The sequence below is a fragment of the Vidua macroura genome, chromosome 20 (assembly GCF_024509145.1).
Source record: "Vidua macroura isolate BioBank_ID:100142 chromosome 20, ASM2450914v1, whole genome shotgun sequence".
Lineage (NCBI taxonomy): Eukaryota > Metazoa > Chordata > Aves > Passeriformes > Viduidae > Vidua > Vidua macroura.
The window spans coordinates 4,234,322-4,247,840 of record NC_071590.1 but is presented as its reverse complement, the minus strand read 5'-3'; the positions used below and the strand labels follow the sequence as shown (position 1 = coordinate 4,247,840).

At 51.1% G+C, this 13,519-nt stretch overlaps 1 protein-coding gene across 2 annotated transcripts; it reads right to left on the bottom strand.

The window, feature by feature from the left end:
* Window positions 1-249: 249 nt before the first annotated feature.
* Window positions 250-11,948, bottom strand: P2RX1 (purinergic receptor P2X 1). Of its 2 annotated transcripts, none has more exons than XM_053995510.1 (13): window positions 11,660-11,948; window positions 8,238-8,385; window positions 7,763-7,834; window positions 7,246-7,315; window positions 6,666-6,762; window positions 6,350-6,430; window positions 5,048-5,189; window positions 3,793-3,923; window positions 3,094-3,184; window positions 2,361-2,426; window positions 1,641-1,733; window positions 1,079-1,126; window positions 250-764 (listed from the first exon to the last, which is right to left on the bottom strand). In XM_053995510.1, the coding sequence occupies exons 1-12, from the start codon at window positions 11,794-11,796 to the stop codon at window positions 1,082-1,084; spliced, it is 1,173 nt and encodes a 390-aa protein (XP_053851485.1). In that variant the 5' UTR covers window positions 11,797-11,948; the 3' UTR covers window positions 250-764; window positions 1,079-1,081. The 2 variants fall into 2 exon arrangements, with proteins under 2 accessions (XP_053851485.1, XP_053851484.1); XM_053995509.1 differs by having other exon boundaries at window positions 250-761.
* Window positions 11,949-13,519: the final 1,571 nt, after the last annotated feature.

Genomic DNA, 13,519 nt, shown 5'->3' with positions numbered 1-13,519 from the left:
ACAGGTCAGTGGATGGCCATGGCTGGCAGTGTGCCAGTGCTCCGTGCCAGCCAGCCTGTCTGAGGAGGAAACCCAAGTGATAACTCTGATAACAGCTCCTGCTCATGGCCAGAGGCCCAGGGGCCCTGCATGGGAGGGCAGTTTCTGAAGGAATCATCACTAAATGGATTACTCTGTATGCATAAACCCTCCAGAAACACCGTGCTCTGGGGCTAGCATAGGCACCATAAAGGGATGTAGTAGAAAAACTAAAGGTTTATTTTTTTAATAAAATACATCCTTACAAAATAACCATTTTTCTCCCAGGCAGAGGGCTGGGCATGGTTCCTGCCAGCTCTCCTTCCTTCCCCTTCTCAATTTGGAACTGTCCAACGGTGCATCTGGGGCAGAAGAGGCAGCTGTGCTCTCCCCAGGGTCTTCAGGTGCAAGTGGCTTGGCACAGCCTTGGCACACCAGGCAGGTGCAGTGCGAGCCCTTCTGAAGGGCCTGCAAGGGCAGCAGACCCAATGCCCTGCAGCAGAGCTGGCAGAGGTCCCAAGATCCCTTAGTTTGACCCATCCACAGCATCATGACATGTCCCACTACAGGCCGTGTACTGGGCCAGCCAGTCCCTGCCTGGCTGCAGGGCACCACCTTCCCATGAGCTGGATGCTGCTTCTGCTGGTCTTGGGGCTGGCCCAGGGAGGTGACGGGATGGCAACCGAGTTTTAAGAGAATGAGGAGGAGGAAGAGGGGTGCAGGTTTTTCAGTCAGTGTGAATTCTGCTGAGAGAGAGGTGCACAGTGATTTCTGGTGTCTTGCCCCCCAGTGCCCTTCTTCAAGAGATGCTGCCATCAAAGATGTGATGTCAGCCCTACATCCTGCATCCGCTGCTGCCCCATGCAGTTGCTTATGCTGGGAAGTGCTGACCCCACGTTAGGCACTAGAGCCCACAGCTCAGGTCTCCTCCAAACCTCCCTGGAGCCCTGCTGCCTTCCTGAAAGCCTCCTGCCTTTTCACAGACATTGGAAGAGCCCCAAGACCTATAGCCCTCGCCCTGACAGATGTATCCTGGCAGGGCTGGGGAAACACCACTCACCTCTCACTGTGTGTTGTCTGGCTTCTTTTCCTTCTTATGCGACTTCGACTGGGGGTTAAATGAGAGAAAACAAGGATTCTTTTACAGACCTGCTCCTTTCTAATGCCAGGGAAGATGTGACTGGGCAGCAACTCTTAACTCTCAATGTATATGCTTATTTTCAGATGAATTTGGGGGGAACTGGTTTTGTGTCCTTTTGAAGGCCATGAACCATTCCATGGTCATGGAAATGTTCTCAAAAAGCAGAAAAAGAGGCATTTTCTAGTTTGCTGAAGCACAGATCTGCCCCTGCTTCCCTTAAAGCAATCCGAGTGTTACCAGATACTGGAATATCTGGAGTTAAAGGCAGAGAATAAAGTAATTAACAATGACTCACACACAACATCTCAGTAATTTTGGAGAGAAGATTCATGGATCCCAGTCTCCAACAGTCCCAAGGGCTCAGGAAGGCGCCTGGTTGCCCCTCAGCGTGGATGTTTGTGTTACAGTGTCATTACTCATGCACACATCCACACACACCCCCGCAAGAGCCTCTGCAGGGCAGGCACTCGCTGTTACTTACAGGCTCCTGTTCTGCATATTTGAATTTCTTCTGCTTGTAATAGTCTCGTCCATGGAGAAAATGCAGCAGGAGCAGGTCACAGAGGACAGAGGCCTTAAATCAAAGTGCAGTTAGGTTTGGAGTTGCCCTCCAAGCTCATCTGGACCACTGTTTTCAGTGGTTTTTCCCAGTTTCCCCCACCATTTAGGGTCACTTCTGCTTCATCCCACGACATGGCAGTTGCTGAAGTCTCTAAATATCCATTTAGGACAGAAGTGAAGTGTGCTGTGTTCAATAGTGGGTGATTTAAGTCAACAGAAATGAAGTGTTTCCCTTTAGGTAAGTGCAGAGCACAATGCCCTTTGAGCCATGGCCAAGTCTTTAACCATAACCAAATCAGACACCGGGTTTCTGTCCTGAATGAAATACTGCCAATCACCTGAAGACCCTCCCTAAATGCCAGCTCTAACTTGAAACTATCAGGATACCAAGACCTGCAAAGAGACCAAGCCTTCCCTTCATCAGCAGGGCAGAATTCACATCAGCCAGAGACCAGCAGGAATCTATTTTCCTGAGCTGGCAAGGCAGGAGAGCACCTCCTTTCCCCCTTTTGCCCATCCTCTGATTCCCTGAGCAGTAGGCAGTATTTCACTGCAGCTCAAGGACACTTCCCACGGATGTCACAGGCAAGAAGAATAATTTGAGAGTCTCCATATAGAGGCTGGAAATATCTGAACTTACCACTCCAAAAATACCAATTCCAGAGCCAATTGTGGTCATGGTCGGGATGATGTCAAATTTGCCTGCCTGGATAAAGTCAGAGAAAATAGGTGATAAGTTACAGTCAGCCCAGGGGAAAGAAAAAGGGTGCTCTAGCTGTAAGGTGGGGCTCAGGAAAAGGGCCTTGCAGCACCCCAAACCACAACCACAGCACACAGAGAAACAGGAGCTGGTAAAGAGCTGGTCAAACAGAAAAATATTGTAGATTGGTTTTAGGCTGAAATAAGTTGAACTTACTTTTCTTCCTTTATTTTTAATATTAAAAACCCAACCAAAACCAAGCAACCAAACAAAAGTATACACTTTGAATATTCTCCATGGGAACACAATAAAGAAAGCCTTCTCTCCCAGTGGGAAGAAAAAGACAAAAAAGAAAAATGCAAATGTTCAGCTTTTGGAAATATCAGTAAAAGGTTTTGAGTTTCCACAGGTCCCCCCCACTCCCATCACAAAGTTTTTTAGACAAAACCACTGATCAAGTCACAGATGAAAGATGTGACCTGTAAAACATGTTTTCCTCCTGTCTTCCCTTCCCCAGTATTTCCCAAGGTTTCCTGTGAGCAGGCCAGCACCCAAGGAAAGCATTCACACTAGTTTTCCTGATCCCACAGGACCCTGGTGCTGTGTTAGAGAGCTGGTACCTTCCCAAGGATATGGCACTGCTGTCCCAGGGGTCCAGGGGATCCACCCTTACCTTGCCATTCACCAGAATGTCGAGCCGGATCCCAAACACCTTATAGAGTGTCCTTTTTTCCATCCCATCTTCTTTGTAGTATTTGGCATATCTGTGCAATTGGATGGCAAGTGTTAATGGTCTGCCAGGGGTTTTTACAGCCCCTGCAACCCTACAGCATCAGGATCTTGGACAAAGATCTGGGAATGTGCTATCACAGACCTGCTCCTGACCTTCTCCTTAAACCCCCTGAAGGAGCTGGGCTGTTGGCACCTCTCCTCTCTGTGCCTCAGTTTCCTGCCTGCAGGTTGGAGTTCCAGCTCCTGCTCATGCTGTCTGATCTGATGTCCCCAAGTTCTGTGTGCAGCAGACAGTGAAGCACTAGTGACAGAGTCACACAGAGCAGAGGATAGGGACTGTGAGACATGTGAGATGATCCTACACCATCTCCAGTCTTTCAAGGGGCTTCCTAAAAGCTCAGCCAAGCAGGAGAGCCTGCAAGGGGGAGGAGATGGAAAGGAAATGAGGCAATTTTGAAGCCAAGGGATGTATCATTACTTTGCTCATGCCGTTTAAAAGAACACTGGTACTGCTGCCTGGCCCTGCAAAGGTAGTGAGTATTTTGAAGGACAGTCTCTGGCCTTCCACCATCTCTTGAGTGGGAACCTGGAAGCTGTCACCTCTGAATTATGCTTGGAGAATTAGCAGGTGTTTCCTTACCTGAAGTTGAACCCTGGTGAAACATTGCTGTCATCATTGTAAAGGCCGTGGAACTGGTAAATGGGTTTGCAGTAGCGCAGGGGCCAGTCGAGGTCACAGTTCCAGTCTATGGTGATGCCCACCACTCCACCCTGCAGCCAAGAGAGGAGTCATGAGGTTGCCCCTCCTTGAACATGGCCCACACAGAGAAATGCTTTCCCTCCTCATACATGTCCTGTCTTGATGCCATGAGGTGTCCTGGCTCTCCAGGTGCACGGACCCCACTGCTGCCTCAGGCTTCTTGAGCAGCCCTGGCTTTGTGGCCTGTACATAACCCCTTGCACAGGCTCTTGTTTCTGTCCTGAGTGCTGGATACACAAATAAATTCATGCCCTCTTCTTCCTGATCAGAATCCTGTGCCCAAGACATGGTCCTGAGAAACAGTGCTCACCCCAGATCCCTTCTGGTCCTCATGGGACATCCTTCCCTTGCCTTGATTATGCCCAAGAGATTGCTCAGGAAATGCAGGAGTCTCTCCTCCCTCCTGAACTCACTCCAAGCTGTAAATAGCTGTGCCCCAGAGGCTTGTATTTTTGCACCTTTAATATATAGAATCTTAGAATGATTTGGGTTGGAAGGGACCATAAAGACCATCTTGTTCCAAACCCTGCCACTGGCAGGGACACCTTCCACTAGACCAGTTTTCTCCAGGCCCTGTCTAACCTGGCCAGAAATGGGGCAGCCATAGCTTCTCTGGGCCATCTGATCCAATCTCTGCAATAAATGTTCATATATGCAAGCCTCTGATTCAATTCAGGGCCTGGCAAAGTTATCACAAGGTTTTGCAGAGCAGAGATAGCAGATATTCCCACACACCAGCCTGAGGAGTGTTAGGCAAAGCTGCATTTTGGAGCCAGGGGAAAGGCTGCAGTTAGCACTGTGCAATGACCAATATTTGACCATCCAGCTGGGATTTCCAAGCTCAGTCAGATGGGATTTGGCCACACAGATCTGGTTATTCACTGCTCAAATTAAAACAAGTTGAACCCTGGGATTTACTGCCAGTGGGTCAAATCTTCTCAAGAGTTTCCAAGAAAAATGTAAATATTAGGCCACGTCCAAGGAGATTCATAATCTTCATGAGATAATTCTGACACTCTTGTTTTCTCAAGAATTCTTCAGAAAACTGAAAATCATCTCAACAACTGGGGATGATTGCACTGTTGAATGTCTCTCTCCCATCAACAGCAAGGAACATAATTTGAAATTGAAGTACCTTAACAGCCAGGAAGGTAAAATTCTGACCCGATTCTTTCACTATGTATCCCAGTTCAAACACAGGACATAAGGAATCAGTGACTTTGTGATAGGTGCATTTCTTCAGGTACTGCTTGGTAACGCTCTCAACCAAGTTGCGCCTGTGAATGAAAAGAGAGTGAGAAAAATTCTCAGTAACACAGTAATTTGGGGGGTAGAAAACCTCTGTAAGTCCCTTGCCCAGTCCATGTGGCTCTTCCATTCACATGCCACTTGTCCGTGGGCTCTGCTAGGCAATGTTCCAAGCTCCAGCAATTCTTATCTGGGACACCTCATGGATAGTGAGTGCATCCCACACCTTTTACATTTAGCTGGAGTTTGCTATCTCCTACAGCAAGGGTTAAAATTAGGAAAGGGCAACTTCTCGCCTTCCATCCCTCTCTGCTCTTTTGCCCAAAAACATCTTGTCTGTGAAGCCTATGTTTTTGTAAGACTTGTGCCTTGCTCAGACTGATCCCATCGCTGATGCTCAGCAGTAAATTGTCAGCAGTGATCAAAGGCAGGAAGTGTCCCCACAGCAGCCAGCCTGGCCACCCTCACTGCCAGGACCTGCTCCCTCTCTGTGTCCTCTTCAGCCTGTCCTCGCTTGGGCCACCTCTCCTTGCAGCTAGGGGGGATCCCCTCTCCCAGCCACCTCCTGGGAGGTGTGAGGTCAGCCCAGGACTTTGCCAAGCATGCTGGCTGCCAGGACATTTAACCTTGGCTGCAGCACAGGGACAGGATCAACTTAGAGAGAAGAATTCACTGTCTACAGCACAAATAGCTTCTGTTAATTTGTTCCAAATCAGATATATGGTCAGTGCCATCACAAATCCTCTTACAAGTGTGCCTTCAGCCAACAGCATTTCCCTCAGTGCTGCCAGGACTGCTTTGCTGAAACAGGTGGGATCCTTAAGGGGGACTCTGGGGCACCAAGTTTATCCTGGCCCTGTGGTATTTTAATTTTGTCTTCAGAGAAGGAAAATGAAAAATCAGAGTAACTGATTTGCAGCTTGTGAGGGTAACTTGGAAAAGGTTAATTCCAGAAATCTTTCCAGTAACTATCAGCTGAGGTGGGACAGATTTGGGAGGGAAATGTCTCCGTTCCTATGAGCTAATGGGGTTCAGTGCAGCAGTTAGAGTGGTCCTGGCATCACTGATGAGGTAGGCAATCCTCTATACCAAGCATCCAGTTACACCCATCCAGCTGAGCCCATGGTTTCCCCTGAGGGACACAGCTGGAGGAACTGACCAGGAGCCATCCCCTCAAACCTCTCCTTACCTGGACACCTTGAACTTGGGGAAGGTGATACTGTTCTTGATGAACAAGGTGAACTTCTCTGCTTCTGACAGCAGAGCAGGGCTGAAAAACACAAGTATAGACATGAATCCATCACTTGTCTCTCCAGGCTCTAGAGAAAGCTCCATTTGGTGGAAATTCACCCACACTGAGACAAGCAAACCCAGAAAACTGGTGGTCTCATCTTTCTGGTCTTTCACAATGCAGGCTGTCCTGGCCACATCCCATAGAGCCCCAACTTGGTCTGCTTCACACCAAGTGCAGCTGAGGTAGGAAAGAGGGCAACATCATTCCTTACCTGGGAACATGGTAATCAACTTCAACAGGGCACCAGCCAAAGATCTCACAGGTCTTCACAGTGCTGTTGAAGCGTACACACTTGCCAGTCATGAGCCCTGTGGGGGAGACAGCTGCTCACACCCCTGGATCCCGTGAAATATCAGCCTTACGCTGGGATGGATGGGATCTTGTTGGGGCTTCAGCTCTGCCAAGGGCATTCAAGACACAAAATGCTCAGGGCTTTGGCATCTTTCTAAAACAGGAAATTAATTGTGGCCTATCAGCTCAGGGCAGTGGTTTCTCTTAGTGCTGTACAGGGGAGCAGCTGGGGATTTTTCTTGTTAAAACACACCTAAGAAAATGCTGAGGACAACAGTTTGGGGGAAATGGCTTAGTCCTGATTAACCTTTTGTTAGCTGAGCTGTTTGCAGCTCAGGTATCTTTCAAAACAGCAGAGCTGGACCAGCCTACATGGGACCTTCCAGCCAGCATGTCAGAGGTTTTCCTGTTCTAAGCAGGTCCCCCAGCCAGGTGACACCCCAGCCAGGCAGCTTTTCTCGGTGTTGTCTCAGCAGAAGCACCAGGACCGTGTGCCATACCTTGTCCCTGACGGCTGTACTTCCCTTTGCTGCAGTCACTGTCCTGTATGCACAGCCCGGCATCTGGCAGCTGTTGGGAGAAAGCAGCCACCTCTTAGCACCCCACCCTGCAACTTCACTCCCCCTGTCCCTCCTGTCTAACCAGGCAGCATTTTTATTGAGGGATACGTTGCTCAACTGCAGCCAGAGCCCTGTTCATACACTGCTTCCCAACCAAGGCTGTCCAGATAAAGCAAAAAGGGACGATTTATTCACTCCAGGCAGATATTTTCATTTAAGCCTCAAGTCTGCTCTGCTTGATTATCTCAAAGGGAAGAAAACTTAAATGGATGCCACCTGTTTTTCAGCAGAATAAAAGTCTTCACATAGCCCACAGGAGTCAGGAACAATAATATGGGGCCAGGCCCTGACTTTTACTAAACCTCTCGATGTCAGAAAAAGTCTTTCCTCAGTGACACCACCACAATTCCCCTGAATTACAGAAGCTTAGCCCACTGAAGGAAGACAGTGCGTTTACCTCTGGGCAGGTTCCTTGTTTCTGTCCAGGAGTGACAATGAAGTTGGTCATCACCACGAACGAGTTGTCCCCCTGTGGATACACAGCCAACGAGCTCACAGCCAGCACAGGGTCTCCTCTGTGAGAAGCCTCTCCCTGGGTGGGACCTGCAGTGCCACCAGCCCCAGGGACAGTGGAGAACCCTGCTTGCTGCCTGAGATACTGCTCCAGGGGCACTGGAGGAACCTTGATCCTTTTGGAGGCAGCCTCAAACGTGCCTCCTCAGCCACAGTGGGTCCCAAGTACAAATGCTCCCCACGGAGAACCTGGGCAGAGGTTTGTGACAGGAGCAACCTCCTTTCCACCACAGAGACACCCTGTCATGGTTAGCCCCATGGAAAGCCTATGCCAAGGACCCATCTGCACCCCAGCACATGAGGAAAAGCAGCCACTGGGACAAAAGCAAATCCCTAACCCACCCACCGTGACTCCTTACCTGGGGTGGGAAAACATAGTCCACCACATCCCAGATGTGAGGACCCAGGACACTCTCGTTGGTCAGTGTCAGCCCTTTCAACTTCACTGAGACCGAGCTGACAATGCTGTCCTGAGACTGGTAGCCCTTCTCGTAGAGGAACACCCACCTGGACAGGGAAAGGTGGCAGGGTGAGCATGGCCACCAGCACTCCTCCACTGGCCCAATTCTCAGCACAGACCTGTGGACTGGGGCTTTTTCTACCAAGTCTCACTTGAGGTATCATTTGCCAAGTTTCTTCCTACTGGAGGAGGGACATGTTGGTGAAACTTCCTACCCTTTGTCTGATGGTAGTTGCAGGACTCGACGTCCATGCCAGGATGGTGTATTGTGGGGACTGGGACACATTTTGTGGCTGAGGTTGTGTGAAGGTGGAGCACAGTAGCCATCAGTCATTTAGGGTTAAAGCCTATGGCAGGTTTGCAGCTTGCTGGTCTCAATGACCTACCCCAACACTCCTGATCTCCTGATCCACTGCAGAGGAACTCTCCAAAACCTAATCCCTCCAAGGCCAACACAGAGCTGAGTCTGGACACGGTTCACATCCAGAGCCACTGTTCCCCATCCAGCAAAAGGAATGTGGAGCAACGTCCCTGTGTGCAAGAGGGCTGCAGGAGCAGGGTTAGGGACACTGCTGTGGCCACAACAGGGCTCTGCCTGCCTTTCCCAGCCCGTCACACAGTCATTAGGGCAGGCTTCTGACACTATTTAACCTACAGCATAAACAAGCTGCCACTGGATTAACTCTGACTCAGGGAGACTATAAACATGGGCAAGCAACCATTTCGGGTAGTGCTCCCGGCGCCGCGGAGCATTCTCGGCACTAAAAAAGGAGCGATCTGGATTTTGTCCCCACTGCCGTAGGCATCGGTCCCGCTGGCTGTGACAGAGGCAGCAGGCTACTCATGGGACAGCCCATGACACCAGCCTGGTGTGTCAACCTCTCCTCTGACACCTGGCTGATGGGCAGAGGGGAAAATGGGGAATGCCAGGTGCTGTCTGGAGGTTTTCTCTTTGGTTCTGGACCTTGTGAGGACTTCTCAGAGAGGGAGCTTTCTAGCTTGCAGCCACATCAGCATCCCAGGACTGAGGGCAAGAGGACCTCAGGGATAGCATTTGCTCCAGTGCCTGGGGATAGGAGCAGAAATTCAGCACTGCTGCCACCCCAGCTGGGACACCCAGCTCCAACATCCTCCTCCAAGGCAGAAGACCATACTGGGTTTCACTGGTTACAGTGGGAATCTTCCCTGATGCCTTTGTGGCTGCAGAAGGTTGTGAACTGGGCAGCAGCAGGGGCAAAACGTTTCACTAGATCAGCCTCCAGCACAGACTCTGTTGCTGACCTTATCCCCCTCTGGCAGAGCTGACTATGGCCACACAGGGCTGGGCAACCCCACCTCCCCTGCGGCAAAGCCAAGGTCATGACAAACAAAACCATTCCCTGTGAGGCTGTAAATGCTGCAGCAAGTCCTGCCCAGGTTGTAAAAGTCCCCTGGTGTCACTCCCTGATGTGATAGAGCCACCAAGCCCTCTTCCCTTGCCGACCTCATCCTGTGGCTCAGCCTGCAGCTCCTTGCATGCAAGAATTCAGGAAGCGAAACCCAGAAAGCACCCGGTATCTCCTGGGCAGCAGCAATACCACCTCATCACAGTCATCACAGGAAAAAGTGATGCCCTGCTCCCCAGGGGTGACACGGGGTCTCACAGGAGGGTTGGCGTGCACTGATGGCACTACTCATGTCCTTCTAGCAGAGTCATGCATTGGAACACATTTCCATGAGCATCCCATGCCTGCTATGAAGGGAGGACAAAAGCTGGGAGAATGGTAAATGAATACACATTTGGCTGCCAAATTTGCTTTCAAAGGACAGAAAATCTCAGGCATTGTGGCTTGGTGAGGGCAGCGAACTAGGGGCAGTGTTGTGGGCAGAGAACTGGGAGTAGTGCTATGGGAAGGGAATTGGGGGCAGTGCTGTCTGCAGCAAGGGAAAGCCAGGGGCTGGTGGGGCTGTGGGCAGCTGCAATCATAGGCAGCCCCTTGCTAGAGGAACCTGATCTCAACAAACCAGGAAAAACTTGGGAATTACAGCAACTTCATGCCAGATTCCTCTCCTCTGCCACTGGCTGTCACCCCCTGGCTGGTTCTCTTCCTGCTCCTTCCTGGTTGCCAGTGTCAGTTTAGCCAAGTTGCTTAAGCCACGTTTCCTTAGCTGCTCTGCACAACCATCTGTGCCAGTTCCCCATCCACAGGAGCAGCTGCCCCCAGCCACATTTCGTACTGGAGCCCGGGGACATCACAGGCCCAGTCCTTAGGAAAAACAAAGCTGCTCCCAGTAACACCAGTGCAAAACTCTTTGCAACAGAGCATCCTTGAGACCTCAGTTGCAGTTTTGCATGAGGATTACCCTTGAGAGCCAAAGTGCTGGTGAGCAGGGTGGGACCAACATGGGGGACCAACGTGGGGGTTCCACACTGATCCCCTGGGAAGGGTTTTACCCTTTCCAGGGAGTCTGTGCTAAAGGTAGGGATTCCTTTGCATGAGACACTCTGCACCCCAAAATTTCCTAGGTTTTCCAATTCACAGCCAGACACCCTCTTTCCTTTCAAACATCCTGCCTTGGGGCCCTTCCCCATGAAAGGGTGCTGGTCTCCTGCTAGGCCTGAGCCCCCAGCAGCCATGGGGCCACAGCAAAGGCTTACCAACCATCACATTCCATGGCATCGTCCCACACTGAGGGGACAGGCACAGAGCTACTGGAGCAGGAGCAGCAGCCCCGGGGCACCTGAGGACACAGATCCTCACCCGGTTCTGATCCCGCCTGCTCCACTCACTGCCTTTTTTAAGCAGTTGCCCTTGCTTTTGGAGCTGTCTCCCAGAAGCAAATAAGACCAGGAATTTTGGAGCCAAGCTGTGTCTTGGCCGCAGTGTCAGAGCGGTGAACAGGGAGATTTATGGCCCTGTCTTGAGCCACTTGGGTCTCACAAATCATTGCACTGGCCCCAGATGCCTCTTATTTAATATAAATGAAAATAAAAATAACAACAGATTCTCAGGCCACCATCCAGCAGCTGGAACAGGATCTGGATTCTCTTCAGTGAGAAGACGGGGCCCCGGTGTGCGGAGCAGGGCTGGGCAGGGATGAGCCTCCAGCTTGGACATACAGTAGCTACTGGGGAGGATATGGGGACTAAGTAGCCATCTAAAAGAGCCATGGAGGGACACTGGGCTGCACGGGAGCAGCCACAACCAGAGGGATGTGAAGCCATTAGCAATAACCCCCTGCACTGAGATATTGGGGATTTGAAACCCCTCTCTCTCCACTGCTTTTTAACCCAGTGGCAGAGCATTAATTTCAGGGAAAGCGGGTGCTGAGGAGCCTTACCCGATGATGTACGCCAGGACGATCAGCTGGATCAGCCGGAAGGTCAGTCCCACCTTCTTGTTCCTCACCAGCACCATCCGAGGGGTGTCATACTCGAAGAGGAAGGAGGACACCTTGTCCATGCACTTCTGCCCCATGGCCGTGCCAGGGCGGTGCCGCTGCCTCCCAGCTCTTCACTGCGCTGTGGGTTGGGCCGTGCCCGCCGCCGCTCCGGCAGCTCCTCTGTTTGCAGATTAAAAAAAACAAAATAAGAATGCTATCGGCGTGGCTCTGTGCACATCTGGGCTGTCGGGTTTCCTCCTCTGCGCAGGGATGAGGCTTCCTCTTCCTATAAGCTCTGGGCTGGGAACAGCGGGTGCCCTACATGGTCTGGGGGTGGGACAGGGTGTGGGAGGGTGCAGGGCCACCCTGTTGCCAAGCCCACATGCCACCAGGATGAAGCCATCTGCCTGTGAGCGATGCTCCCTTGCCCCGCAGGAGCCTTCCCTGGGGGACAGAGAGGCTGCAGGCAGGGCTCGGGATGAACAGAGACCACGAGGCATTCCTGGGGGCAACAGTGGGATGGAAGAGATTGTGGGGCTCCTGGGAGAAATTTTAGGAATTAGGATTGGGGTATCATCTTTCCTACCACAACAGCCACCTCAGGCTGTGTGTCCTGAGCCCATGTCCTACTCTGTCTCCGAACAGCTGCCCCAGAAAAAGGGTCGGGAAAGAGAAGGGGGAGCACCAGAAACCCAGCTCAGCAATTCGGAGCTGACCCATGGAGCAGAAGGGTGCCCAGCTTGGCCCCCTCCCATGGTGAGGCCAGACAGCTGGGGCTTGGCTCCTTCCCAGCACTTGTACTGGGCTGGGCTGGGTGCATTTGGAAGCATTTCCAGCATTTCCTGAATGGTCTGGACGTGAGCAGGGCCAGGCGAGCCGGGGTCACTGCGAGTGATGCTCTGCAGGGTGATGCAAACACCACTTTAAACAAATATCACTGAGAAAGGGACTGGATTTGAAAGCGCCAGACTGAAATTTGGGGGCCAACAGCTGCAGTGGGAAGCTTTGAAAGGGGCTGGCTCATTGCTGGGGAAAGCACAGAGGCTGTGGATGGAGGACTCTGTGCCCTCAGTGCATCCCACTGGGCAGCTCCAGGGCACGCTCTGTGCTGGGGAGCACTGAGGCTGAGGAGGGAGCACTGGGTTTGTGTTTCTGGGGGAAAGAGAGGATGTTTTCCCCAGAAATCCCAGCGCCCAGCTGCTTCAGCACTCCAGGCAGGGACAGGTTCCATGAGCCTCAGTTCATCTGCTGCCTCCCTTGGCCTCAAAGGAGACACTGGCTCTCTGCAGCCACCAAGCCTGGCATAAAGGTCCTCTCTGCAGGAGGAATAAGCTTTGAAAGTATGGAAAATCTTAACCTGCTGGGATAAATCTTTCCTTTCAGGAATATTTCTTTTAGCATTACCGTCTTCAAGTTCACTTGCCGATTGCTCACTGTCATATTTACCTTTCAACTCAATACATTACAGACCTGACAACTGTGAAATAAGTGGGAAAAATCAATTATCTTTGCTGGGCAATAAGGAAAACTAGGGAAAAAAGCAACTGAATAATTTATCCGAATCTTTTGGGTGTACCATGAAGCCTGGGAATCAAAATCAGATGATCCCACGTTGCAAGTGACGTGATGCAATCCCAATGCCCTGGTCCTCAGCAACATGGAAAGCTGTCAGACAAGGAGCCAAAAGCAAATACAAAATGCTAATGCTAATCATACAGATTGAAGGCTGATACTGCTATTGAGTGGAGCAGACAAACCTTATAAGCTTAGATATCTGTCAGGAGAGAAGCAAATAACTTACTGTATGAAACGAGGCCT

Excerpts from the sequence above, each read along its gene's own strand:
- P2RX1 (XM_053995510.1), bottom strand. The coding sequence starts at position 11,796 with ATGGGGCAGAAGTGCATGGACAAGGTGTCCTCCTTCCTCTTCGAGTAT. Across the intron at positions 7,835-8,237 it reads ACTATGTTTTCCCACCCCAG|GGGGACAACTCGTTCGTGGT; the intron begins GTAAGGAGTCAC and ends GTGTATCCACAG. Across the intron at positions 7,316-7,762 it reads AACAAGGAACCTGCCCAGAG|CTGCCAGATGCCGGGCTGTG; the intron begins GTAAACGCACTG and ends TTCTCCCAACAG.